This window comes from Bombus terrestris, chromosome 15 (genome assembly GCF_910591885.1).
Source record: "Bombus terrestris chromosome 15, iyBomTerr1.2, whole genome shotgun sequence".
In the NCBI taxonomy this organism is placed as follows: Eukaryota; Metazoa; Arthropoda; class Insecta; order Hymenoptera; family Apidae; genus Bombus; species Bombus terrestris.
The window spans coordinates 5,914,382-5,942,340 of NC_063283.1; the positions used below are offsets into that span (position 1 = coordinate 5,914,382).

At 31.3% G+C, this 27,959-nt stretch overlaps 4 protein-coding genes across 12 annotated transcripts; 2 read left to right on the forward strand and 2 right to left on the reverse strand.

The window, feature by feature from the left end:
- Position 1: 1 nt before the first annotated feature.
- On the reverse strand, positions 2-7,906 carry LOC100652058 (transferrin). Of its 5 annotated transcripts, none has more exons than XM_020866956.2 (15): positions 7,765-7,906; positions 7,318-7,426; positions 6,512-6,645; positions 6,279-6,406; positions 5,264-5,408; positions 5,029-5,186; positions 4,433-4,554; positions 4,209-4,354; positions 3,500-3,746; positions 3,276-3,424; positions 2,794-2,955; positions 2,611-2,709; positions 2,408-2,511; positions 2,173-2,328; positions 2-271 (listed from the first exon to the last, which is right to left on the reverse strand). In XM_020866956.2, exons 1-15 carry the CDS (start codon positions 7,856-7,858, stop codon positions 86-88), a joined length of 2,139 nt encoding a protein of 712 aa, XP_020722615.1. In that variant the 5' UTR covers positions 7,859-7,906; the 3' UTR covers positions 2-85. The 5 variants fall into 5 exon arrangements, with proteins under 5 accessions (XP_020722615.1, XP_020722616.1, XP_048268305.1 ...); XM_048412347.1 differs by lacking the exon at positions 2-271 and adding an exon at positions 1,489-1,698; XM_020866957.2 differs by lacking the exon at positions 7,318-7,426 and having other exon boundaries at positions 7,765-7,901.
- LOC100652175 (major facilitator superfamily domain-containing protein 6) lies at positions 7,774-14,159 on the forward strand. 5 transcript variants are annotated; one of them, XM_003401424.4, is made up of 11 exons: positions 10,634-11,093; positions 11,182-11,380; positions 11,581-11,729; positions 11,803-12,101; positions 12,184-12,514; positions 12,602-12,792; positions 12,881-13,017; positions 13,136-13,251; positions 13,327-13,572; positions 13,727-13,873; positions 13,947-14,159. In XM_003401424.4, the coding sequence occupies exons 3-11, from the start codon at positions 11,672-11,674 to the stop codon at positions 14,015-14,017; spliced, it is 1,596 nt and encodes a 531-aa protein (XP_003401472.2). In that variant the 5' UTR covers positions 10,634-11,093; positions 11,182-11,380; positions 11,581-11,671; the 3' UTR covers positions 14,018-14,159. The 5 variants fall into 5 exon arrangements, with proteins under 5 accessions (XP_012172697.2, XP_003401472.2, XP_012172699.2 ...); XM_012317309.3 differs by having other exon boundaries at positions 10,873-11,100; XM_048412352.1 differs by having other exon boundaries at positions 10,873-11,093; positions 13,210-13,229.
- A 65-nt stretch (positions 14,160-14,224) lies between these two features.
- Positions 14,225-17,311, forward strand: LOC100652297 (F-box/WD repeat-containing protein 4). Its single transcript, XM_012317302.3, has 7 exons — positions 14,225-14,496; positions 14,978-15,256; positions 15,347-15,497; positions 15,653-15,816; positions 15,892-16,020; positions 16,089-16,236; positions 16,343-17,311. Exons 1-7 carry the CDS (start codon positions 14,225-14,227, stop codon positions 16,526-16,528), a joined length of 1,329 nt encoding a protein of 442 aa, XP_012172692.3. The 3' UTR covers positions 16,529-17,311.
- LOC100651936 (cytoplasmic aconitate hydratase) lies at positions 17,280-27,649 on the reverse strand. Its single transcript, XM_012317303.3, has 15 exons — positions 27,533-27,649; positions 26,703-26,795; positions 26,463-26,629; positions 26,244-26,389; positions 25,593-25,986; positions 25,318-25,489; positions 25,021-25,238; positions 20,382-20,541; positions 19,731-19,951; positions 19,492-19,648; positions 19,189-19,424; positions 18,350-18,486; positions 18,113-18,260; positions 17,876-18,042; positions 17,280-17,762 (listed from the first exon to the last, which is right to left on the reverse strand). Exons 1-15 carry the CDS (start codon positions 27,537-27,539, stop codon positions 17,510-17,512), a joined length of 2,676 nt encoding a protein of 891 aa, XP_012172693.1. The 5' UTR covers positions 27,540-27,649; the 3' UTR covers positions 17,280-17,509.
- Positions 27,650-27,959: the final 310 nt, after the last annotated feature.

A 27,959-nucleotide genomic window follows, 5' to 3' on the forward strand; every position in this document is an offset into this window, starting at 1 on the left:
CTTCAGTAATAATTTCTTTATTATTCTAAATATCACTTTATCAAAACATAGACATATATAATGATGTAAGGAAAGACATTTATGCTCAAGTAATTTGTAATTTACTTAACACAAAGATCAAAATATATATAAACTTCATGTAACTATAATGGAAATTCAAATATGCCGCGCCGTTGCAATTAACTTGTTTTACAAGATCATCAATAATAACAGGGTAACTCGCTACACGTTGAATTTGGTGAACTTCTAACTGTAGATGTTGAGTTTCGTCCTGTAAAAAAAAGGACATTTGCATTTGTTTTAAATAATATAAATCTACATTAATAAACCTATTCATCATCGTAAAATTTTACGTTATTTATTCACAATGTGCGATTATTGTTCTTGGATTGATCAAATTTTAGCGAGAATCAGATCTGAGGCAAAGCCAGATAAAAAGAAACGTCGTAGCTATGTTGATCCAGTTATAGTAGTTCATGGAGGCGCGGGAAAAGTTCCACGAACGAAACGTAAACACATACTCTTTGAGGTTTGAAAAATATTATGTACTTTTAATTTAAAATTAATTAATATTATTTTTAAAAAAATGTTTATAAATAAATTACTATAACATTAATTATAGAAATAAAAAGTAATTATTTATAAAACATACCTGATAGTTAGTAAACCTTTTTGTAAATAATTATTAGATCCTTATTGATACAAATAGGTTAAAAATGCCGCCATTGAAGCGTATAGTGATCTTATTAATGGTCGATCAGCAGTGGATGCGGTAGAAAAAGGAATCGTTTATATGGAAAGTAAGCCGTTTTTTAATTGTGCGAAAGGTGGTTCTTTGGACGTTAACGATGAAATTGTCACGGATGCTGCTATAATGACGATACGCGACGCTGGATGTGTAGGCGCTGTTCGTGACATAGAACATCCTATTTCTTTAGGTATATATTTTATTTAACAAATCAGTGTACGGTTAAAAACATTTCCAGTTAACGATCTACCCCAATTTCCAATTTCAATTTCTAATTATAGCACGGAAGGTATTAGAGAAAACGGAACATGTTCTAATCGTCGAGAATGGAGCTCAAAAATTTGCCTTAGATAACGGAATTTCAATTTTACCGCCGGGAAGTTTAAACATATCCGAATCATTAATGTCAAATTTTGAATCGTTAACATGTTGTATGAATGAAGACCAGGAAGAAAGTGAATGGAAAAATGATGCTAAGGGTAAAAAAAAAGAATGCGATTCGGATTGTTTTATAAATCGACCTCAAGACGGTGAAGCATATCCGTATTGTGTATTATCTACTGATTTAGACTGGGATGATCCGATAACTGTACAGGTGTGTTTTCTATGGCACCATTATTTTATAATACTACTAGATTCTAGACACATTATAAAATCATAAATTACAATTTTTATTTAATCCTAAACTATGTTTCTTTGTTAGTATATCTACAAAAGAATAAACAAAAATCTAATAGCTACTATAACTCCTCAAGTTTTATAAAATACAGTTAAAAAATATGAATATTAGGTTAGTGCGGTTGGAGTAGTAGCATACGATCGTAAGAAACGGCTTGCAAGCGGAACATCGACAGCTGGAGAACCTCGAAAGCCAGTTGGTTCCATCAGCTCAATCGGTACGGTAATTGGTTGCGGCATTTACACAGATGAACATGGCTGTACCTCTGTATCTGGTAACGATACAAGCATCTATTGCTATGCACCAGCACGGAGAATAGTTAAAAAATTATCTGAAGATATATCGATTAACACCGCAGTAAACACAGTGCTACAGAACTTCGAAAATGAAACCGGGGAATCTCACATAGGTGCCATTGCGTTAGACGCAAAAGGCGAGCCTTGCGTTTCCTTCAATTGCACACATTTCCCATGGGCTTTCTGCCAGAAAGGTTACGTTTATTATGGGATGGCGCAAAACGAGAAGTATTGGGAAAAAATAACTATATTAGAGCGACCTTTAGATTGTATGTGTATAAGTTCCGACGATGAGGATTAGAGAAATGTTAATTAAATATTTCATTTTATACGTATTATACTAGACGAATTTAACTGTATAAATGTCTATTTTTAACAATGTTAATATTTGTACCTATAGCAATATTAGTATCTTGTTATTTTAAAGTTAATATTATACTTTTACATACCGGAAATATAATACTATGATTTGAATCATATATTCCATACATGGAGAACGCAGGCGTTGGGCCCTTGAAAGTAATTCCGAAAAGCTTGTCCATTTCCAAAAGCATCGAGTAGATTTCTTCTCGTCTTACGTCTGTTATATTTTCATGTGTTATCACCTGGAAGTAATATTTACAAAAATATTTAATGTCGTTACTTTTAATTCTTTTAACATTATTTTTCTCATAAGAGAATTACCATGCCTAACGGAGCCCACGTAAGCAAACATATTTCATCCGAATCGACTTCATTAAGGCATAGGGTTCGGTACTTGTTATTCCTCGTCTGATAGCCAGGATTGCCTAAAATAGAGAAGAAGTAACAAGTTTAAAATCAGACACAAGAAAGATATGATTATATACTCACTGATATTTTTATAAAATAATGACGATTTAACATACCAATTTTCCCCTCAATGTTCTTTAAGTCAACAAAGGCCACGTCTCCAACATCAGACATCATGCAGTCAAAGGCAATCAAATCTTTCCCAACTCCGTTCGCTACAAATCACATTGTTTTCTTATTTAATCAGCACACAAATCATGCTACGCGATTTTATTATCACGCCACGTGTAAGTACACACCTTGGATATTCAAGGCATGTAAATTATATGGCATTTGGCCGTCACTGTCACTCAGACCAACAACGGAACTCTCTGTAAAAAAGTTAGCAACTGCTTCCGTGTCCGAACAATAAGACTTTGTACCTGATATATTCTTCAGAGCAGCCACAAAAGCGTACCATCCTACGAAAATGTGTTTTGACCGTCATTAAACAATTTTGAAAGAGTTTAAAAATATTTTAAATTATTTATATTGCTAAACATATAGAAATCAATTGAAAATATTTAAAGAAAAATTAGCCGATATAATATCAATAAGAATATTAATAAGTATTATTTATATTTTTCATTATTTCATAACAATATGCAATAATTAATTTCTATTTATTGATTAACAGGAACATTGAAGATTTTGTTTAACAACTTTATCTATAAATATGAAATAAGATTCATCTAAAGATCACTATCCAATAGAATCATTCAGAAAATGGAAATATTCTCACCAACGTCTCGATATCCCGTGAAACACGCCTTGACTCCTTTCAAGTCTTTCAAACTCTTGATCCATGAATCCTGTTGGACGATAGCCGCAATTCTAACGAAGTCATTGTTCCTCTTGGGTACCACCTGCACGATCGTTTTTAGACCCATTCTGAAATAATATCCTAAACACTGTAACCACTATCATCTCTATCCACAACTTTATGCAACTTGAATGTTTACTTACTTTCTGGCGTCAAACAGCTCCTCAGGCTTTGCAACGAATATATCCGCACGCTCGGTCTTGAGACTCTTTAAACAACCTGCTCTGCTCAATTCCTGGATACACGAAATTGCTGGTTCCACGCCATACACGATCGAAGCTTCCCTGAGCCACCGACACTTATTCTCTTCCAAATTGGACGCGACGCACCATTTCACCCTTCTCGATGGATGACACGTTGCACGATTATTAGCGGTCATGAAACGAGGAACTGTGGTCAAGTGTTACTATTGTTATTATTGGAGAAACAAAATCTTATAATTTAACTTTTTCATAGTGCAATATGAAAGAAATTCGAGCAAACTCCTCTATGTATCTTGAAAGCCATTATTTTCCTATTTCTTAGTATCTTATTACGCTATGAAAAAGTTAATCTTTAATTAATAAGATATGATAAGATATAGTGATATATGATGAGTAGACTGCGGATTTTTACTTATGGGTGATTTAAGGATATAAAAATGCACAGAATGTTCATAAGATGTAAACATAGATTTGCACAAACATCCACAGTCTAATGACAAATTAATGAAAATCATTTTAAAAAATCAATTCTATCTGATTAGTTAGAAAATAAACAAAATAAGAAAACTTCTTTAATAGAATTTTTAAATAAATTTTTCTTGAAAAAGATCGAGTGTTGTTCATGTCGTAATTAATCGTCGCTAATTACATCTTGTTAGGAAGTCCTCCGGCGTTTCCAGAGTATCTGTGCTCACCGGCGTCAGATGATAATTTTCCAACAATTGGCGTAGTATCGAACTAAACTTGTCCATTTTCAAGGAGCTCATCATCTTCTCCACCTTTTCTGCTACCTCTCTGGTAAAAGGCAAACATCACTTAAAAGATACATTACTCGATCAAATCCTTTTTATTAAAATCTCTTCTTTTACTAACGATCTAGCGACGACCATCGGCCATGGTTTTGTTATCCATACGCATGGTTTGTCAAGTTTCACGGGCCTCGTCGTACCATCCGGACAAAGATACTTGTAATTTTCTTTACTGATCCGTTCCGTCTAATTTCATACATGGTTTCGTTAACAAACTGCTTGAAGTTGTGATATCACGCTACTCAAAATAATTAACACGTTCCATAGCAGACAAAAATTAGCATGTTTCTCTATTTAAACATTCATAGGCAAGTATAAAAATATTTCTTGATCTACTGCAAAAAGGCATGAAAATGTCAAGAACTCACCTTCCTTTTTTTTTTTTTTTTTTTTTAGTTACATATTTCACTTTTAAAGTTCAATCAATCGCTTATTTTATATCTTAATACTTTAATCTAAGTCTACATACTATTCTGAACTTTAGAATATCAGGCGAGAAAGTGATTATTCTGATATTGATTATTGGTTTTAAGATAATAGTTTCGTTTGTGCTATTTATGGAACATGTTTAAAAAGGGACAATATTTCGGCCCTTTCATTTTTCTTCATTCTTGCATTATTTCGAATAGTCATTTGTTTATCTGAAATTAATCCCTCTACCTTGAAATGCAGCAAGGTATCATTTAATCTAACCCAGGCAATGTCACCTGCGTTATCAGTGAGGCAGAATAAAGCACCTTCGCGACCGTAATAGGCATCATTCGTATAACAGCCGACTGGATTATCGCACGCGGCACAAAGGTTCCTATACTTCGATTCTACGAGCAAGAAGATGGGAATGGAGTAACTACATAGTGTATTATTTTTAGTTGACTTCAACTGCACAAATACTTACTTAATTTACTATCATATGTGGTATCGGCGGTCCAAGCACCAGCTATACAAGCTGCCTCGAAGAAATTCGACAAACCGTCCATTCGATTCTCCAACAACGTCTTGTCCGGATCACATTTTCTCAATATTACCCATTCGTCAAAGTACTACAATTGTGATACAGGTATGTAAATGTTTTGATAGTTCATTTGTATTTTTAAGTAATACTATTTTGTATGACCAATTTTATATTTATGTTCAATTATATTATTGGATGCTATAAAGGCCTTAGCATCACATGTTAATTTAAAGTAAAGTGTACCCAAACATTTGTAGTTAAATAATTGTTGTACGCAGTGATTACTTTCTACGGGATCTAAAAAAATAATATTTCTCTTTTGATATTTGATTTTCATAATAAAAATTATGTAATAAATTAATTGCATTTTTTATACATTTTTCTATAAGAAAAAAGAATTGTAAACAACACTATTTATTTATATTACTTGATATTTGTGTAACATCTGAAAAAATTACGATTCCCAAAATGTGTGTCAAAATAATGATTCCATTATGTAAAGGCTCTAGATAAGAGTTAGATTCAAACTGTTAACATAGGTAGGCCAATATTGATTCACAAACGTAACTTGATGAGAACATAGTAACAAAGTTTGTAGGTAATATGTAAGAAAAGAATGAATAATTTATTGATGCGTTTCATGAACACAGAAGAGTTTTGAGTGTTCTAAGGCCATTTTTGCATCCAGAGATACAACTGTAATTAGTTATTAAAGAGGAAGTACATATTGTGAATTCTAATTGACTGTATTTTATATAAAGTAATTAATATTTTTAATAGAATTCTTCTCAGAAGAAGTGATTTATATACATATAAATAGTAAGAAGCAAATTATTTTCTTTGATATTCCAGTACTTATAATCTTATTTTGAACGATTGGGTTGTATTATCTCAGAAAAGTAATATCTTTTATAGAACACAGACACGATAAACAAGGAATAGTTATAAGAAAATTAACCGTAGAAAATGCATTGGTCCAATCATCGGTGGTATCCAGTCCAGGATGACAGAATCTCTTACCCTTAACGTCCCATATATTCCTCACATCCTTAGATACTATGACTACCATCTCATAACGTTGCTTCTCTACCAAAAGATAATGTAACATCGAAGAAACGTGAATTTCAATTTCTCACGTGATGGCAACTGGTAAAATAATTTTAATCGCTGTTCGATTTACTTTGTAATTACCATCTGGAAGCATTCTTAGCTCGTTCGTGACTAGAATGTTGTATTCGTTGTACGCGGATGCTGCGACCAGATCTTCCGGTTCCATTACGGTAAAGTCGGCTTTGGCCATGGTCAATCGCCGCAGGCAATTAAACCTGTGTAATTGATGTGCCGTTAAAAAACAAGACGCGAAACGCGGAAAAGGGAATCGATCAATACTCTTCAAAAAGTATAAAGTAGCATTCAGACGATCATTATTATTGTCAATATTTAAAATTCTCAACATTGCATTGATAATTATGTCTTGATCGTCCACAAGATGTCTTATACACAATAATGGTGAGTATCTTAACTATTGATACTAATATTGATAATAATATTAATAATATCGTTATTGTCAATATTACAGGGTTCTCAACATTGTCGTACATAGGAGACACTCTAGAGCCTAGACAGTCAATTTTTTTTGCCAATACAATATTGTCAATATTTATCGACAAACTACAGTTTCCTCATACATTCAATATTATTGATAATACATTCAATTTCACGTTAGCGTTTAACGATATCAAATCACAAGAAAGCATGTTCAGCCATTATATATTTCAACATTATCAACGAAAGAAGATAAGAACGTATGGAGCACAATTATTTTTCATCAAACCACATCGACAATATTCGAAATATTGATAATACTTCTCTATACTAATACTAGAGGGTCTCTATAATATTGAGAACCCTGAAATATCGACAATAATATTAATAGTCTGAATACCCTTTAAAAGAGTCTTAATTTATCGATCTTTCTATAAATTTGTTATACTCGCCTATCATTTCCTATAACACACTCTACCTGACTCCCTGAGATTACCAACTGCTTGCAAAGTTCGCGGACCTTTTTTGTTGTATGAATGCTCTCGACCACGCATAGTTTCACTGAAACGACGGTGTTTCTATTTTTTTTTCTCTTGCAAAACTCTTTCTCCTCCTCTCGAGCAAAGGGGATATCATGACTACATAATTTGTTACCAATGACGAACAAATTGCTCGCCGCTCAAAGTAAATGGAGGGATCGTGTTAACGCAGATTTCTATGATACTCTACGATATTATTCTCTTATGGTACTTGAGTATTTTAAAATCCTATTGTTATCTTCAGCTATTAAAGGCATTGCATGGATTTAAGGAAGAATTTTTAATATCTTTTTTTTAACTTGTATATTTTATAGAATATTGATGATACGGGGATCGTGGATATTAATTAAAATTACTTACAATTTTCAGCGTTGATACTTTGATGAACAAACGCGATGAAGATGAGTAAAACAAATAATCGAATATCCATCTTTGACGACCTTCCCACCGGCATCTTCTTCAAGGACGTATCGTAAGTGTTTGATTTTCACTTTTTCACAAGATTCTTCAAGCTATTTATCAAAAACTAATACACGATATTTTTCATGTAATGTTTTATACTAAAAACAAACTGATGTACAGAAATAGAGTGTGCAAGGGTTTCATTATTTATAACAGTAATTACACTTGTCGCACCGTTATAGTTGACGAGGTAAACGCTAGTTTAATGAATATGCAAACACATTAATTAGTAACGGAACTAACGGTGTTACGCATCAACTTCAATAAAACTTCGAATACAAATAGAAAACCAACAAGCATTTTATTAATTTTTTATTGTGTATAATTGCATCTATAAATACTCGATGATTTAAAAGATATTTAGCAACAAAGATCAAGTTTCATCTATTGATACAATCAATCGGGTTTGCCAGTTACATCTCCTCTTTTGTTATACTATCTACTTTTCTTCATTCTTGTATCGCTGCTATTAGCGTTATCATTACGCGCGTAGATTGGACAAACTTTAGTTAATATTCCATGAATAATTCTATTCGAAGTTTCATTGAAATCGACGAGTAAAGCTTCACGCAGTCTGGTCGTCGGTTTTCCTCGATTCTGATGTAAGTCGACAGAAATGATTGGGAGACAATTAATACGGACACCGAAATGAAAACAGAAACGATCACAGATAACCAAATCCACAACGATAATTATTCATGTCTGTTTACAAGACAACTTGATGAATCAACGCAAGGATCCTCTTACAATCGTTCTTTATAAAAAATTCTTCGTCATTTATGAAATGACATCATCGACTGAATCTTCAATTATCATGAAAACAAGTATTATTCGACTGTTTCCTAACAACACGTACCTTCACCTTTCAACCAGTGCACCAAATTCTCTTGATATACAATAAAATACTCTCTAGGCAGAGTGCTAAAGACAGATGTCCAACAATCGAAATAGAAAACAGTAACGGGTAGACAACAGACACGGTCTGTTTCGAGGGGAATGAGTATGAATTATGTGAAAAAGGTCAGCCGGTTCGGCTGCATGAATAACTCGTTTCAACAGAGTCTTTGGAGATGTAAAGAACGACAACGATCGACGAATTTACCACATGGCGCCCGGTACACGAGGAGGTGGATTTCTTTGCATTCGATGCGTCTACCTCTACATGTAACTCCACGCAGACTGGATTAAATTGAAACTGGCTGCTGATGCGACCAATAGTCCAGTAGGGAACTGGAATTATTGAGGCTGGTGGGGGCTTATGCGTAATATAACATGTTGGTACAGTAGATGACGTTAATGTTCATGAACAATCCGAAACGAATTTAATCAATACTTGGCACAAGTGAATTTTTATGTGACGCATACTATTTAGTAAATTGTAAAAGCTATGGATTATAATTGGTTGAGAGTTATTACTGCATTTGATGCACATGTGAAAGGAGAAGAACAGGACTGATGTTTCTTACTGATGATAATTTACATCCTCCTACACAGTGGCTGCATGTGTGCCTCTGTTATATTTTCCGCGTATTTTCTCAATAAGTCTTGTTGTCGTTATATAAACGGAAAATCCAGAGAATTAATTGTGGGTTAATTCAACGAATCAGTTAATTTGAATCAGATGTGGAACAATCTTCGTGTAGTTGTTGTTAACTTCTTGATAATCATAGTAGGTTTTTGATACCTTTGACTCTTTCTGTTCAAGTTTCATCACTCATGTCATTTTAATTAAAACAAAAATTCGATTAATCGTATAATATACACAGCACTTCATCAATATTTACATTATTATCAGTATTATCAGTATCATTTTATTGATTAGGATTAAAGAATGTCATAAATACAATCTATGCTATTTGCAAAAACAGTAACATATTCATAGAACATGAATTATTCATCATGTTTATCAATCATCGTAATTTAATTATTTTAGCAATTATATTGTTTCGTGTATTTAATCATTCTATAGTTATATTATTAAACACATAATTCGCAAAGAATAGCTACACATATCTTCCACAAATTTAATTAATTAGGAAATAACACAGGATCCGAAATCTTAAACTTTTCTTGTAACTGTGATTTCTCTATGCATGCTTCTCACGTAGAGGTCTAAGTCATGCTACAATTACTACTGAATTATTTTGTTGATAAGTGTAGGAACGAAGATTGGTAGCAAATTATTGTTATGTTACGTAGTATCATTTCTCTTAAAGCATACACATCGTCATCATCATAAAATATTTTCAAACAAAGGCCTTTAAAATTGCAAAAGAATAAATTCATGAAAATTTAAATATTAAATATTCCATCTTTTTTAACTATCACAAGACATTTTTATTATTATTATTTATTATTATATATTTATTTATTACCTTATTAGAGAATATTTGAATAAATTAAAAAAATTGTTAAGGTATTCAAATAATTAAACATCCAATACAATTTTTGCGCAAAAAATTTTTATTCGATTTAAAGTTATAGTATCCACTACATAAAAATTACAAATGACATATACATACATGTTTGACGATAAGCCTTGTTCGACCAAGATAACTAATCAACATTGATAGAAGACTATATATAAGTACTAAAAATGACTGATTAATATTTGTGAGATATTTCAACTACTCGTATCATTTTTTTTACGACGTAGTGATTTTTTATAAAACGTAATTAATCAATTCTTTTGTAACCATAAAGATTAAATTAATATTCATATAATAATCTAACAGTACTGGTTATGAAAAAACTCACTTTTCAATATAATTTTTTAAATAGTCTTTTTCATAACATGTGTTAGGATAGATAAAATCTTCTTCTCTGTAAATACGGAGATTTTGTCATGTGATCAAATATCAGTTATCATAAAGTTCATCTTATGCATACATATGTGTGTATCTGCATATGAATGACCTTGAGTCGCTCACATCTATGTATATGTATGTATATGTATGTATATGTATGTAATGTATATGTGCATATATATGTATGTCCATATCGAAGGTAAAAGTATCTCAAACTTCGAACTCGAAGCTTGACACTTGACACAATCAGTAGTTAGTAGCGCTAGTATAGCTGTATGTGGAGGTACGTTAACTCCACGTGATTCGCTGCCAAGACATCAGTATACAGCCTCCGTACTTTCTGTCAGTACGTTCAGTACTTTGCTTCTGTGATATTGACGATATGGAAGGAGAACAAATAATCAGAAGAAACAACTCTAGGTTCTATGTATTATATTATTAATATTATTCAGTGTAATATAATATATTTAATTTATTCTCTTACGAACAATAATCCTTTTTATTGTAGAAAAATAAGCCGTATTAATATCATTGAAGATGCAGATAAAGTATATCATCCAATAATGCAGAGGGTGTTTATTGCGTCGTTATTTATATAAAGTACAAATATAGAGGAATCATATGTAGGAGCAAATTCATTGAACGCGGTTAATTCGATAAGTGAACTTTCACAGACTAGAGTGCCATTTTTTAATGTTTGTTATAAAGTACGCAACATAATTTTTATCGAATATTTACAATGTTACTAAATTATATCTATAGATATATATGATAAGTTATCTTTTTCGTACCAGTGTTTCCTCTCTTATCTTACTTTATATTCGTTCTATGTATTTATTGTTTTCATTTATATATGTGTCTGGAATGTTTCTAATTAGTTATGTATATTAATATATTTTGATTTCAGAAAACAATGCTGAATTTAAGCATTGTTCCCTAGACTGAAATATTTAAGACAATATTTTTCTGATGTATTGGTTACTGTAACGCCATAAAAAATGAAGCTGAATTACACACAGTTGCCTATCAAGGCACATTATTTCTTCTTTATGGCAGGTAAGTCCAATTAATTAAGTTGAAATACATCTTTCTTTATTGTGTAATTCTTTTATATTATTTCTGATTGCAGCTATGGGACCAATTCTTCCATTTTTACCAGTTTACGGTAAACAACTTGGTATTTCAGCATTAATTATGGGCAGTATAACAGCTATTCTACCAATCTTGTTCTTAATTGCTAAACCAACTTTTGGTTTTCTCGTGGATTATTTTTATACCTGGAGAAAAACAATTTTTATTGCATTATTAGCAGTAACAAGTGGTTGTTATATTTGTATGTACTTCTTACCAGTACTTCCAGGTCCAGTTTTTTCAGACTATAGTTTTAGTAATGTATCTTGTGATTTGTTACCATATTGTAAACTAGAGGTACTTTATTATTGATTTGTAATAATATAATGTGAACGCTCTCAAACTTTTATAAATTAACAGTTTTTATTTTCTATTTCAGGATATTTCTAAGCCATATTTATGTACTGGAGTAAAGAATGCTATATGCCATTGGACCTGTACAGATAAAAATTTCTCTGTATCAATACAATTCCAAGCACTTAATGAAGAAATAAGCTTTTCCCCAAATTCAACGTGCTTAATTGATAAGAATAGTACCTTATATTGTTCTAAACATAGCAACTGCAATGTTATTTGTGATAACTTGGATGATAGTTATTGTCTATATACATCTGTTTCTTTTTGGGGTTTTGTTTTATTAATGTCTCTTGGTAATATTGGTTTCAATGTATGTAATTGCATGAGTGATGCAATTTGTTTTGATATATTAGGTATGATGTAATTTTCTTCTCGTTTCATTTCAGTTTATTAGTACTAGCAGCAAGTATTATATTTCTCAGCTTTATTTATTTTTCTAGGTGAAGGTGGTCAAATGGGGTATGGTAGACAACGTGTTTGGGGAACTATAGGTTTTGGAATTTCTGCCTTTTTGGCTGGCTACACAGTAGATTATTGGTCTAAAGGAGAAATTATTAAAATATACACACCTGCGTTTTTACTTGTTTTCATATTCACACTCATTGATCTGTTCTGTTGTAAAAAATTAGACGTGAGTATCTATCATAAAATCTCAAAAATAAGAAATATTTGTTTTTAATATATTTAATTACACTACTTATTAAAACTACTTTTTGCAGCTGCCAGTAATGAATGGATCGGCAGATATACTGAAAGACATTATGAAACTTTTGAGGTTGAAACCTATAATTATATTTCTCTGTTTTGCAACAATTGCCGGCATTCTCGATAGCTTTATGATTTATTTCTTATTTTGGTAAAGTCTTATTTCGATAAAATATTAAATTTTTAATATTTTAGTATAAATTTTAAAAAAATGTGATACATAAATTACAAGAGCAAAATAAAATTCGCAAATAATACGTTTTAAATAGGTATTTAGAAGACCTCGCTATGGCAACTAATTGCATGACAGAGATTAAATTAATAGAAGGTTTAATCGTTGCAGCAGAAACTTTGGGCGGCGAAGTAATTTTTTTTTCGTTGTCTGGTATATCACTTATTTATTTAAGTAATCTTATTTTTTGTATTATTTTTTATTTTTTAATCGGTTTCTTCCTAATAGGTAAGATCCTAAAGAAACTAGGATTCGGATATAGCTTTACATTGTGTTTCGTATGCTACGCTTTACGACTTGGACTGATTTCTTTGGCATTGAATCCATGGTGGGTAATACCAATAGAACTGTTTATGCAAGGACCTACTTATGCACTTTGTTACACGACAATAGTCGCTTATGCAAGTAAAGTTGCACCGCCCGGAACATCAGCTACTGTTCAAGGAATCGTAGCTGGCATGGATGACGGTTTTGGTAATGAAAGTTTATGATATGGATATACCGTTGTTTAAATATAATACACATAATATGCATTTGTATTATCCTAATCGATGTCTACGCAAAACTACTCAAAGATGTTACTCAAGTATACTTAATAGTTTTACTATATTATTATTTATTGCTCCAGGTTTTGCAATTGGTAGCCTGATAGGCGGAATCTTATACAAATTATTTGGAGGTGTAACGACGTTACGGATATTTTCATCAATTGCCGCTATAACAGCATTCATATACCTTATTTTATACCTGTTATATTTAAAAGATATAACACCAGGTAGTAAAACTAGTAGTTATTAGACATTTAATTTTCTGTATGCTGCTGTGGTTAAATCAATCTCTTATTATAGATACAAAGAAGAATGTAGAGTGGAAAACACCAGAGGAAGCTCAAAAGAAATGTACAGTTGCAGAAAGCTGACTACACAAAGATGTAAATCAAAAATATTTGAATATTTTACTGCAAATGAATATTGTTGCTAATAATATAATTATCGTTTTATCAACGGGTTTGTTTATTACCAATTGATAATTTATAAATAAAATTTTACATATTTTTCTTATTGGTCTAATTCTTATCACGCGTATTTCCGTTTAAAAGTTTGAAAAGAAAAAAAAATGTTTACACATGATAGTTCAGGTGATGGTAAAGTTTAACAGCTGTTGTACCCACGGTTGCCACGTGATTGGTTTGATAAAGATGACAGATGCGTGGCGTTTAGATACTTTACCATCTGACGTTTTGATTTTAATTTTCGATTATTGTCATGCATTTGATTTGGTACGACTTAGCGAAGTTTGTACACGGTTCCGTGATATTATACGGGAAGAAACACTTTGGATCAAGAAGAGTAAGCAGCCGATTGTGACGAATCAAACTTCAAGAAAGTTTCGCGAAAGGTATGATAGGTTACGTTTAAATATTTTTTTCTGTATATAACATATTATTTTTGTCGCTGTTTTTAGTTATCGTCCGTGAGGTGATTTTATTTGCACAATTCTGTGCGTTGCAAAGTTCATAATATGTGTTGATACAAAAGACAAGAAGCTTTTATCTTAACATACAAATATACGAAATCTAGAAAGCTTCAGGTGGTTCCCAATTGTTCCATAGTACTAACAGTTAATTATATATTTTATATTTATGCCATATATATTATACATTATATTATGTATCATATATTGATAATTAACATAAGAAATAAAATGAAAGATCACTTACATTTTTTAGAAATAAATTACATTGTTATTAATCATATTACTACTAACTATATTACTATTAATTATAAATTTAAGTTATAATTGTAGTATAATATAACATATTAATAAAGTTATGTATTAAACAGAATTTTATTAAGGTTCCAATATCTCAATTTAACAGGTGCAATTCATTACTAAGTTTACGTACAAAATGGCATGTTTCAAACAATTGGCAATGTGGCAAATACGAGAAGAAAGTTATCTTCTCTCAAAATGCAAAAGTTATACCACATATTCAATTAACCAAAGATATTTTATGGTGGAGTGGTGGAAATCAATTGTATGGTTTTAGACGTACTGAACCATTTCAAGATAATAACCGAATTTTTATTCATGATAATGTTACGAGTAATATTTGCAAATTTATTGTCAAGAATGATTATATTGTTACAGGCCATAGGTATTTAGCCATAGGCTTCGTATTAATCAAGATAATAGCAGAGCTGACATCTTATAAAGTATTATTTCATATACTTACCATTTTTTGCAGAGATGGAAGTATACAATTTTGGACAGGGCCACAAAGTAGCCGAAATATAGATTTTTACTTTAATATAGAACGAGCACATTCTAGAAGTGTAAATGCATTGGATGAAACATTTTCAGCTATTATATCAGGTTCCAGTGATGGTACCGTGAAGGTATAATTTTAAATATTACTTCAAAAAGTATATAATTAATCCTTTCTGGTCATAATTTCTGAGGGCATTGATCTCACCAATACTTCAATGCCTGGCAATATCCGGACTTCGACTGGAAAGAGTTAACATTTGAATAATATTGTAATAATATCTAGATTTGGACATCTCTTGAAGAAAGGATCTCAAATGTACCTTTAGCAACGATAAATATTGCACAGTGGGTGTGTTCTCTTTCAGTTGATCCAATGAGTGAAAAGGTTGCCGTAGGTACTGCTGGTGATAGTGATATACCTCATCTTCATATATTTGATCTTAAACAGTAAGCTATTATTTAAATAAACGCAAATTGAAACTTCGAGAACGCCTATATAAAATTTATGTTTCATAATTTCAGTTATACCGAATTTGATATGTTAAAGACAGATAAAAGAAGATATGCAGGGACATTAGGTATGGTTTGGGATAGCCCACAAACTTTGCTTACCTGTGGATATGATACTTATATTCGGAAATGGGACTTGAGGTAAATATAAATATTTCTTATCTTAAAATAATAGCATCATTATTTTTACTAAAAAATAAATATTCTAGGACTGGAACATGTGTGTATTCGTGGCGAGAACCAACAGATGCAACTTTATACTGTATATCATCAGACTATCAGTACACTATGATTACTGGAACTAAATTTAATTGTAAGGCTGTTCTCTGGGATCAAAGACAAAAAAATTATGTACAGGTCAGTACTGTCGTATTTCTTATACGATATTCGATATAATATACAATTTATATATCATATACAATAACGTTAAATTATATTTATAACATATTTTTACTTTTTACAGATCTACTTCATGAATCTTCGTAGAATGTCCAGTCCTACTTATTCTCTCAGCTTTGATAATACACATTTATATGGGGCAACGGATCAACATTTAGTCGAATTAAACTTCTCAGGATATTCATACAAAAAATCCAATTACAAAGAAATTCTGAAATATGAATACGTAGAACCTGTTAGAAATGGCTGAAACTGGGTCGTGCACAATGAATGCGTAATATTAAGTACACTAACATGCAGGAATATTTGGACCCTTCCAAATTGTTGCAAATATATACTCATATTTGCAAAAATATTATTGCAAAAAAAATACTCTTCAAAGAAAGCTCTTTAATTTAATTTTCGCCTCTGACAATCTCAAACAATCATGTATAGTTAAAAACAATAAATAAATTTATTAAAATAATAGTTAACATTAAATACTATAAATAAAGTAGCAAATATTTTAGGTGGGTTAAAATTGTATTTGTTTAATATTGAAACAATATTTGATCTCAGTTATGGCAAGAAACAAAAAATCAACAGTAGAGGAATATTATTCTATCATAATGTCAAAAATGTAATAGAAATATCAATATTTTGATTTGATTGTACAAAAGGTCGAAATAATTATGCATGGCAGTGTATATAAAATAAGAAACACTATATGACTGATATAGATTAAGGTATTTTACTATTTAAATTATTGACAAATTTAATTGTAAATTAAAAAGCACATCACATTTGCAATAATTATTAACACTTTATTATATCAACAAGTATTAATTTCTGCAAAACTCTTTCTTTTAAATAATTGTTATAAAATGTAAAGAATTTGATTTAATGCACGCATAATTATACAATTCATTAGTACATTCGTCAGAAACATTTTTTAGTTCTCAACCTAAAGTATATAAGAAACTATCCGCAATTTAATAACGCTAGGAAAAAAGAACTTGTAATACGTAAAACTAAATATATTTATTCAAACTGATTTAATGCGTTTGTTCCTTCGCCCTTTTATATTTCATAATACAGAAGCTATTTTTGTTACAATTAACTTCTCTTGTTATAAATAAGGATATGGATACATTCAGACATTAGATGCTGCAAATCCAAACTCAAAATTAAGTATTGTGTTAAGTAACTTCTTATGATAATCTATACCTCACCTGTCCTTGAAATAATCCTATCAAAGCATTTTTCTAATCATATAGTTTAGAATACCACCGTGTTTATAATATGTTAAATCTACTTCGGTATCGAATCGTAGGATTACTTCGAACCTTTTACCATCATCCGTAGTAATGGTAATTGGTTGACCAGGTTCAGAATTCTCAGGGATTGCTATATCATACATTTCATAACCGGTCAATCCTAAGGTCTCTGCGTTTTGCCCAGGTAGGTACTGTAGTGGAATAATACCCATACCTACCAAATTTGACCTGAAAAATAGTAATAGCAATAAAATGTATATAAGGTACTCTCCTACATTTTACATTTTGAAGGTTCCTACAATGTAAAACTTTCCCCGATTTATTTTGTAATAAACAGTTACCTATGTATTCTTTCATATGACTCAGCTATAACCGCTCGAATTCCAAGAAGATATGGTCCTTTCGCAGCCCAATCTCGTGATGATCCAGATCCGTATTCTTTGCCGACAAGAAGTATTAAGGGTGTTTGATCTTTTGCGTATTTTTCAGCTGCGTCGAAAATATCCATCTAGAAACATACAGTTATGTTCAAAGATATTATAGAGACTAGTTTATTTGATTTTAATATGTCTACAAACCTCTTCCTTAGTAGGAATGTAAATTGTACGTGGTCCAGCTTTTGTTAAAAATTTGTTTACCAAACGAATGTTAGCGAACGTACCTCGTGCCATTACTTCGTCGTTACCTCTACGTGAACCGTAAGAATTGAATTCTTTTGGTGTCAAACTAAAAACGGAAAAGTCACAAATGGATCAAATAAAAGATATATTTATCTTCTTTACTCTTATCCTTCTTTACTTGTACTTTAAACGTACCCACGACCTGCGAGATATCGTGCTGCCGGGGAATTGCGTGCAATACTGCCAGCTGGACTGATATGATCTGTTGTAACAGAATCGCCAAGATTCAGAAGAACGCGTGCTTTGGTAATTGGTTTGATTTTTGTTAATTCCTAATTATAATAAAAATCTCAATTAATTCTAACTTACTTATCAAATATAAAATAACATGTCTCTAAAAATTAATAGATTTATGAAGTTGTATATAGGTACATAATGTAGTGCACAAATTTCGCCAATGTGTTCTATAAATAAAATAAGATTAAAATGTGACAAATATATGAAAAACATTGATCCTCTTTCTTTTATTTTAATATTAAGATACTACTTTACTTTACTTTACTTTAATAATAGGATAACATTTTTGTTGATACAAGATATGTTTACTGTTTTTGCGCACGATTTAAATATTCAACAGTAAACATACTGTTTCGTTTCAGCTTCGTTCTTGCGAAGACGGAGGTCACGATTTTCAAAATGTAGCAAGTATTTATATGGATCGCGAGTATAAAGATGTGCATTTCGTTTACGAATTGTGTGTCTCTAAGTTCTAGAAGTGTCGTTAGAAAACATCATGAATCATTCAACTTTATACTGATAAAAGCGGATGATACATCGAAATATACACATTTATAAGTATATAAAGCTTTACGTTTCATATTTTTATTATAATCTTCCAATGTAGCTATAAGCTGAAACATGCATTTATGGACTTTTTGCTACATGACTTTTTGTAGTCTTGTTTTTATTTATAAAACATACAGGCAAAGTTCGTACACTAAACTGCGGGATGATCTTTATAATATAATATTCACCTTTTGCAAATTTTCGAAGTATGGTGGACTCTTTATGTAGGTAGAACTTGCATCCCATGGATATAATGTAGAATCTGGAGCTAGCAAGTTTGCCCAGCTAGAGCTACCCTGTTTAATTTTACTATAAACTTCTGTAAACATTGCAGGAATTACGAATTTTTGCTCGACAACTTGAATTTCTGATCTAGTAGGCCAAATATCTTGCAGGTATATGGGAGTGCCATCCGCTCGACGACCTGAATATTATGAGCATTATTATAAAATTTTTCAAAGACCATAAAATTAATTAAATCATTCATTTACCAAGTGGTTCTTTTTCGAAGTCTATATCTACCGTTCCAGCAATGGCATAAGCAATTACCAAAAGCGGTGATGCTAGGTAATTTGCTCGTGTGTGTGGATGAATTCTGCCTTCGAAATTTCGATTACCGGACAATATACCACAACATACAAGTCCGTTCTATTTAAGTAAAACAAACAATTGGAAGAGATAGAAATTATTTACGTGATACAGAAGTTGAGGACATCTAATATATTATTACCTTTTCAATACTTTCAACAATAACATCTGGAAGAGGACCGCTATTGCCGATACAGGTCATGCATCCGTAACCGACAACATCAAATCCTAATTTTGTTAAATATGGAATCACCCCACTTTCCTCCAAATAATAAGTAACGACTCCAGATCCCGGAGACAATGATGTTTTAATATAAGGCGCAACGCATAAACCAGCTTCAACGGCATTTTTTGCAAGGAGACCTAGGGTTATAAGATTCTATTCTACTAAAAATATTCAATTTTTAAATATGAAATTTTAATCATTTTGATAATATATCTTAGAACAACTTTTATGCTACTACGCCTCCCCGACAAAACCTTTTTCGTGCCCGCCTATTTTTTATTTTTTTAATAGATATGATAATATAAACATTAAATAATAAAAAGTCCATTACAAAAAAAAAAAAAAAAACTGAAATCTACAATTAACAGAATAATAATGTTTTGCTATAACATATACGTCATATTATTATATAAAAAATAATATTTTATTACAAAATTTTGGCGCCCCCCTGGCAATAGTTCGCGCTTCCCAAGTTGGAAACCGCTGTCTAAGACCGTGAATTATTTTTTATATTTCAATGGGTAATAAAAAACGATCGAGATGAAAATATTTTATAAAAGAAATTACCTGCTCCAAGCATGACACTGGGGTTGCTAGTATTAGTACAACTAGTAATGGCAGCAATGACCACCGAACCGTGCCTTAGTTTGTAGTCTTTCCCTCCATACTCAAACATACCTACGGTATCTACTTTCTCAGGGCTTAAACCATATCCTTTGAATCCTACCTGAAAAAAAAATGTATTAATAATATGCTTTCCTACTATTCAATAAAGCAAGATTGAGATATAAAATAAAAAAAAAATATATAGAAGTATAGCATACATAAACAATTAGTTTTTGTAGATAGGTTTAGAAAAGTTTATATGAAAATATAAAAATGAAAAATCATTTTTTCGCATCATAGATTGCTTCAAGGAGTGGGAATCTAAATCCTTTCGTACATCAATACACGAAAGTTTGATGACCTACGAGCATGATTGCACGTAGAATTCATTGTCCGATGATTTGCTGAAGGCGCAGTCTTATATCGCAAAACGGCAGGTCTCCAACTGTTTCGACATTCGATGTCCAATATATAAAGCTTTATTTCTATTTCATTCGTATGTAATTATTTATCTTACACGTTTAGAAATAAATAGGATGTTCCATGAATAGTGAGCAAGAATTTTAGTATAAATTCAAGAGGTTGGGCATCGAAGCAAGTAAATAAATTTATATAATCACATGTTCATGTGAACAGATATATAATATATAATAATATATAAAGATAAAAATTAAATAATCTACTTATATAAAGTATCATTATAAAATGTTCATACATTTTGTACGAACATCACTCTAATAACAATTATAATATGAATCCTAAATTAAATTATAATTAACAAAACTTTAGACAATATCTATATACGTATACATATACATAAATTTTTGTTCAATTTTTTTAAGATACTTTATATATTGTTATATTGATGGTAGTTTCACCAATGTAGTAAAATTCCATAAATTCACAGAACAGTAAACCGAGGATGGCATTTTCCTTCGGAAACAGCTGTTCGAATATCCTTAATGATACTTTCGTTTGTAGAGGTTGTCAAGGTCATTGTGATTATTTTTGGAACTTTGGAATAGTAAACCCATTGTCGATGTCTAAATGGTTGGAGACCCTTTAGCGTGAAATACGCATTATTCTAGACAATTATCGGCAACGTTATCGTCCGAGCTTTCCCTCGCATTTAGGGATTACTTCCACAAATTCTAAACGGGCGAAGCGGTTACTTTCTCCGTTCTTTTGCAAAGCAATTACCTATAGTTTCACGAAACCTGGGACCCAAAATCTAAAATCTAATCTCTACTAGAAAATATTTTCTATAATATGAGTTTCAAAATAATATGAATTTTCTATAATGTGATATATGTTATTGTAGAAAAAAATGTAAGCAAAGTTTGTATAAAATTCATCAAATATTAGAAATTTTATTTTTAATCTAAAGGGACTGCAGTAAAGAAACAACTTCAGTACTAAGTAACTTGAGCACACCAATAAAAAATTAATCAAAATCAAATCACTCTTTCAAACATGCTAACATTAACTCAGAATAGTTTTACTGTTTCAAACATGCTATAAATTTGTAATAATGAACTTTCGCATTTTTGAAAATACAGGATTTTTAAATATAAAATGCTCCTATACCTACTATACCTGTACTTCTTCTTCTCTTCCAATAAATACAATTTAAATACTAAAACTGTCTTCCTATTGCTACAAACTCTTTAATTGCTATGCATATGATAGAAAAGGATTTTCCAGAAATAATTTCAGTAGAGAGAACAAGACCAATCGTTTGCAATATAAGGCACGGCGAATATCTGTACATAAGACGGTGGTATGCAACAAAATGCGTGAGCTTTGCAAAATGAATGGATGTTGTATCAGCAATTTCAGCGAGGTTGCACGTCGTTCGTAGCCTCATCGAAAACAGTCGCCCGTGCTCTCCGCGAAATTCAAGATCGATCGATCATCGGTACGTATAAAATATTTTTTACATACGGAGATCGGTTACGGCTGCAATTGTTATAACATTATCATCAGCCGTGCATATGTAAATTCTTTACAGCCTCTCAATGACAAAGATATTCTAATTTGATATCTGACTTCTTTCTTTTTAAGAATAATATATATAAAATTAAATTTCTAAAAAATTATATTATGTTACCCAATCAAGGTTCTATAAAAGACATAATATTTTCAAATATAAATCAACTTTTGCTTTTAAATAACTTTATCAATTTCATTTGTAACTTGAAAATCTCTAAGTACATATTTTGAGAAATTCTAATTATCCTATTCTCTTCTCAATTTTAGTTCTTTAATTTTTCCTTTTCTTTTTATTTGAAAATCGTTTGATACTGATACTCGTGGATTAAGTCTTCGATTGATATTGATACTCGTAATTTCTTAGGATTCTTTCAGAAAGAAACGGTATAGTTCTTGGGCCGCATCCATCATGGCCAAGTCAAAAATCCGACGACAAAAGGGCGTTGAATTTCATGACACGGATGAACAGTCAGCTCTCTATGATTCACGTGGATGAGTTTTCAGCAAATGTCCTTACTGTGATAGCATAGTAATGCGATTCCGATGTTGAACATCTTTCAATAGAAATCGATCGGTCCCTTGTTTTTAAAATCATGCGAGCTTGTTGTTGCTTCATCACGTTCGCACGATTATCGTTACTGCTTTTGACTAATATTTATATCGTGATGGACAACTATTAACATATAGAATCTAAAGTATACAATGACTGATCCATGTACATAAACGTAACTCATCCTCAAACTAGCAATAAATGAAGGTTGTTCATGTAAATATTGCGCGATTTGAAAAAAGATAATTCTGTCTTATAACTGTCTCTCTTAAAATCACCCGTTGAAAACATTTATTAAGAACTATTTATCTTGTGAATTGACTGCGGACTTTTGTGCAAATTCGTATTTCTAAAAATATAATTAAAAAAATAAAATTTCAGTAGAAAATTATTTTACCTACCAAGTATTATAGCAAGCACAGTACTTTGGATTTTTATATTATCTACATTGCATGTAGTTTTTCACTTTCAACTTTCGTATAAATGCATAAAAATCCACAATCTACTTATAAATAATTTACCAAATATTTTTTTCTTATTGTTCAACAAACGATTAAGTTAATCAACTCAGTAATTATAATTATATTTATTTTATACTAAATAATAACCATAAACCTATAAGATTTATTTTTGCCAATATTTCTATGTTATTCCTGAAAACAGTACATGATTTCATTTTAGTTGTTTACAGGGAAACATTGTATGTACAGTGACCTCATCGAAAAATCTTTGTCTACCTGAGGGAGGTATAGAAAGTTCATGGAATGTTCACCAGGTTTGTGTGGATGGCCAGCATTGCTTAAGGAAGAAGGGTGGGGGGTACCTTCAGGGAACATATAAATGAGACAGACGAGCGTAAAAGGTCATTAGTGTGCAGTTAATAAGTGCGGACGGTCAATCATCGTAATCGAAGTCGACAGTGCTTTAGCTATCTAGTGGCTTCAACTTCAACTTCGAACAAAAATTAATCTTCGTAAAACATACTACATATTGTGGAAGTTAAAATCGTTATCGCTTCGTCTTTGTGATAAATTGTTCTTGAACTATTAGTGATCTGTTATTAATCTTAAGATTCAATCGGTATGATCGAATGACGATCGGTATAGTCATTTTGCTTGTATTCATCTCACAGTATAACATTCGTACCAGTTAAAGAAGTTAGGCCGAAGAAACATCGTACATGTTTGAAGAACAATATGGAGGCTGCTATCGGATGAAATCTCATCCGGTGTGGTTGGTAAAGAAGCCTCACCGGGTTGAATTCATCCAGTGTCTGCCTCCGTTCTCCAATCGTTATTAAGAAGTATTTACGAAACGTATACTCTCGTTATTAGGGACGAAGTATTCATCTAGTACTACGTTGCAAAGAAATCGTGACTAGATCGAAATACTCGTCCTCAATAGCGAGATTCATCATCCACAAGTGTGTGTCATCCACAGCTTCAACATTTCTACCAAATCGTCTCGTTTATTTTTCCTTGGTGATCTATTTATATGGTGAATCGAAAGACCATAAAGCTAGACCAGCAAGGTGAGATAAACGAGACATATCTTCATGTAACATGGTGAAGCATAATGATTATATACCAAGGTACAAGGTAACAGGATTTCTCTCCAAATATTTCAAAATCGCGCTTTGTGAACTCATATACACGCCACAGATAATCGTCTTTTAGATGAAAGGATCCGAAGGGACTCTTGCTGTGATGTGTCGCCCTAAGAGATTCATATCACAGCAGTAGTTACCTAGGATTCTTTCGCCTTTCTCCACTGGGAAACTTTAGCAAGCACACATCACGCTTCGAAATAGCACGCAGAACGACGCGCTTGGAAAGACGCAGAAAGATGCACATACTTCCAAGTACAGCATGGGATAAACGTGATCCTGTTTGACGGTAATAATTGATCGTCACTGGGTTTTGTTTGTCCCATACGAGTACTGACCAATCATCGCTATTGCATGTTACTACACAATCAAATGCCCTGCACACCGGATGTTAATAAGTTGGCACAATAGTATTCTATGGTAAGAATGTTATGATGACTTAAAAATCCTACCTTATTAGTAAGGCACTTCCTGAAATCTGCCTTCATATCTACGACCGACACTCGATCGTGGGGCCTCTTAGGGCCACTAACGCTAGATACAACACTTGCTAAATCCAAAGTGACTGTCTCTGAGAAGACCGGATCTTGGTTTGGGTCGTCATAGTTCCTTAACATGCGTACACTAGTAAGATATTTCTCTATCATATTAATATGTTCGTCAGTTCGTCCTATAAAAGAATTTTATACATGAATTGGATCGTAGAGGTGTTCTTGCCAAGTTTAATATTCTTTTTATAGTTTGTATACCTGTTTGCTTTAAGTATGCTAAACTCTGCTGGTCAATAGGGAAGAATCCAACCGTTGCACCATATTCTGGGCACATGTTCGAGATTGTTGCGCGATCTGCAATACTCAATTGAGAAACGCCTGGACCAAAGAATTCTACAAATTTTCCAACAACTCCAATCTGACGAAGGTGCTGCAATTATATGAATAAATAAATTATTATATAAATAAATTATAAATCTTTTGTATCATTAGGTTCACAAATATCTTTTTAAAACTAGGAAATTTTCTGCTACCTTAGTAATTGTAAGAACAAGATCTGTTGAAGTCGCATATTGATTCAAGACTCCCTCTAATCTATATCCCACTACTTTTGGTACTATCATTGATATCGCCTGACCTAACATAACGGCCTCAGCCTCAATTCCTCCAACACCCCATCCAAGTACACCGAGACCATTGATCATAGTTGTATGGGAATCTGTCCCAACTACGCTATCAGGGTATAACATATTGTCCGTATCAAATACAACTCTGGCTAGGTATTCCAAATTTACTTGATGTACTATTCCACTTCCTGGAGGTACGATTAACATATTTTGAAACGCTTTGGCACCCCATTTTAAAAACATAAATCGTTCCTTGTTTCTTTCAAATTCGAGATCTTCATTTTTTTTCAAGGCATCTTTGCTGGAAAAGATCATTGTTATCAGAACTATGTTATCTTTATTACCCAATATAAAGCTATTATCGCTATTTTAAATATTCGTGTAATATCGTTCATACTGATTCTAAAAGAAAAAAAGAAACAAAAATAAATTTAGAGTTGGCCTTGTTATGTAATCATGTTACACAAAAATACGAAATTATCTTTTTGATTTGATAAGTACGCACTTTACACTTCACTTTTTTGTCAAATTAAATATGTAGCAAAATGATTCATTTACCTTCTAATAAAGTCAACTTGTATTGAATGATCAATAACAAGATCAGATGGACAAATAGGATTTATTTTCTTTGGATCAGATCTTAGTCTTTTCACAGCATCTCTCATAGCTGCAAAATCCACAACTGCTGGCACTCCAGTAAAGTCCTATTTAAAATGGAACTTAGGTCACTAACAAAATCATAAACACATAAAAGTTGTCTTTTATAAAACTATTTACCTGTAATATTACTCTAGCTGGTTTAAAAGCCACTTCTGCTCCTTCTTCAAGAGCCTGATTATGTTCCCAGTCTGAAATCTTTTCAACATCAGATTTTTTTACCTGGAAATTATCACAATTTCTGATTGCACTTTCCAAGAGTACTCTAATCGAGAAAGGTAATCTGTCTGTAAAAATATCCATGTTAAAAAATTGTAAATCTTTTGTATGAAATATGTTTAACAATTCATTAATACATACCATATTTTTTTCCAATATTAGTAATATCAAAATACTTATATTCCTTAAGTCCAATTTTAATGGACTTCATTAAATAATTGTATGGATTTTCGTCTGAAAATAATTTGCCATATTAAAATTGCATTAAATAAAGATATTATTTATTTCCTGAAATAGAAAATATTGATTTTGAAATTAGAATATATACAAAATTATAAAACAATCATATACTCTCTATAAAATAAATATTTATAATATCAAACTTCTTTTCAAATTTTCAATTCTTCATTCATATAATTGCTTTAGTTAAAATTTAATTACATATTACTTAATTACTAATTATAGAAATTATACTTCATCAAAAATCGAATGATAGCTGTCCAGAAATCTTCGTTTAATTTTCTTTTTTCAACTGTTGTGGCATTTTAAACAAGAGAATGAGTAAAAAATATTCATGCAATGTAGTTGTCAAATGTAACAGGTGTCATAAAATTATAAGCAATGTCACATTGTATTTTTTATTTAAAATAAATTTATTTGACTTTATATATGTCTTGAGTTTATATATGACTAATTTAAGATTCTCATGTATTGTCATGAAAAAATAACATAGAAAAATGAAATTTGAAAAGATTGTTTTTTCCGGTGATTTCTTAAATTAGGGCAATGCATGCATAATATTATGCAAATTTTATATTGTAATAAATTACGAAACATTTTCTTTCAATAGAATATAAAAATGTGAAATTAAAACAATAAATTACAGTGTAAACGCGTTTTCATTTTTTTTAATTATTGTAAATTTATTTTAAAAATAAATGAAAATAGACAAAGCAGATCTTGACACTTACCAGCCATGATTGTCACTGTACCAGTCACGTCGTCCAATTCGCTTACGATGTGATATTATTTATACAGGGTGACGAACACATACGTTACAAAAACATTCTTTTTTTTAGAGAAATTTGTTTGCCTACATTTTAATATTCTATAATAAAGATAATAATTATATTAAATTATAATAGATTACAATATATTATTCAATATAATTCATACATTATTTTCCTTTATCGAAATTAAAAATCATATAAAAATATTATTTTATAATAATGTGAGAAATTATCTACTTGCTTATGAAACATGTGATTTACATTCGATGATTAACAATTTTTATGCAGTTGTAACAAAACAACTTATTATAATAATAAAATTCTTACACATTGTTGTTTACTTGTAAAAGTATATTTTGTAAATTTTTATGTAGTACAATTTTTTTCA

Coding starts and splice junctions, on each gene's coding strand:
- LOC100651936 (XM_012317303.3), bottom strand. Junction 19,425..19,491: donor CTTCGAAAAAGAACCACTTG/GTAAATGAATGA, acceptor CATAATATTCAG/GTCGTCGAGCGGATGGCACT. Junction 17,763..17,875: donor TCATATGAAAGAATACATAG/GTAACTGTTTAT, acceptor ACTATTTTTCAG/GTCAAATTTGGTAGGTATGG.
- LOC100652297 (XM_012317302.3), top strand. CDS start 14,225: ATGATAGTTCAGGTGATGGTAAAGTTTAACAGCTGTTGTACCCACGGT. Junction 15,257..15,346: donor TATATTGTTACAGGCCATAG/GTATTTAGCCAT, acceptor CATTTTTTGCAG/AGATGGAAGTATACAATTTT. Junction 15,498..15,652: donor CCAGTGATGGTACCGTGAAG/GTATAATTTTAA, acceptor AATAATATCTAG/ATTTGGACATCTCTTGAAGA.
- LOC100652058 (XM_020866956.2), bottom strand. CDS start 7,858: ATGCCGGTGGGAAGGTCGTCAAAGATGGATATTCGATTATTTGTTTTA. Junction 5,187..5,263: donor CACATATGATAGTAAATTAA/GTAAGTATTTGT, acceptor TCTTGCTCGTAG/AATCGAAGTATAGGAACCTT. Junction 4,355..4,432: donor CCGATGGTCGTCGCTAGATC/GTTAGTAAAAGA, acceptor GCCTTTTACCAG/AGAGGTAGCAGAAAAGGTGG.
- LOC100652175 (XM_012317307.3), top strand. CDS start 11,672: ATGAAGCTGAATTACACACAGTTGCCTATCAAGGCACATTATTTCTTC. Junction 12,515..12,601: donor AATTTGTTTTGATATATTAG/GTATGATGTAAT, acceptor TTATTTTTCTAG/GTGAAGGTGGTCAAATGGGG. Junction 13,018..13,135: donor ATGATTTATTTCTTATTTTG/GTAAAGTCTTAT, acceptor CGTTTTAAATAG/GTATTTAGAAGACCTCGCTA.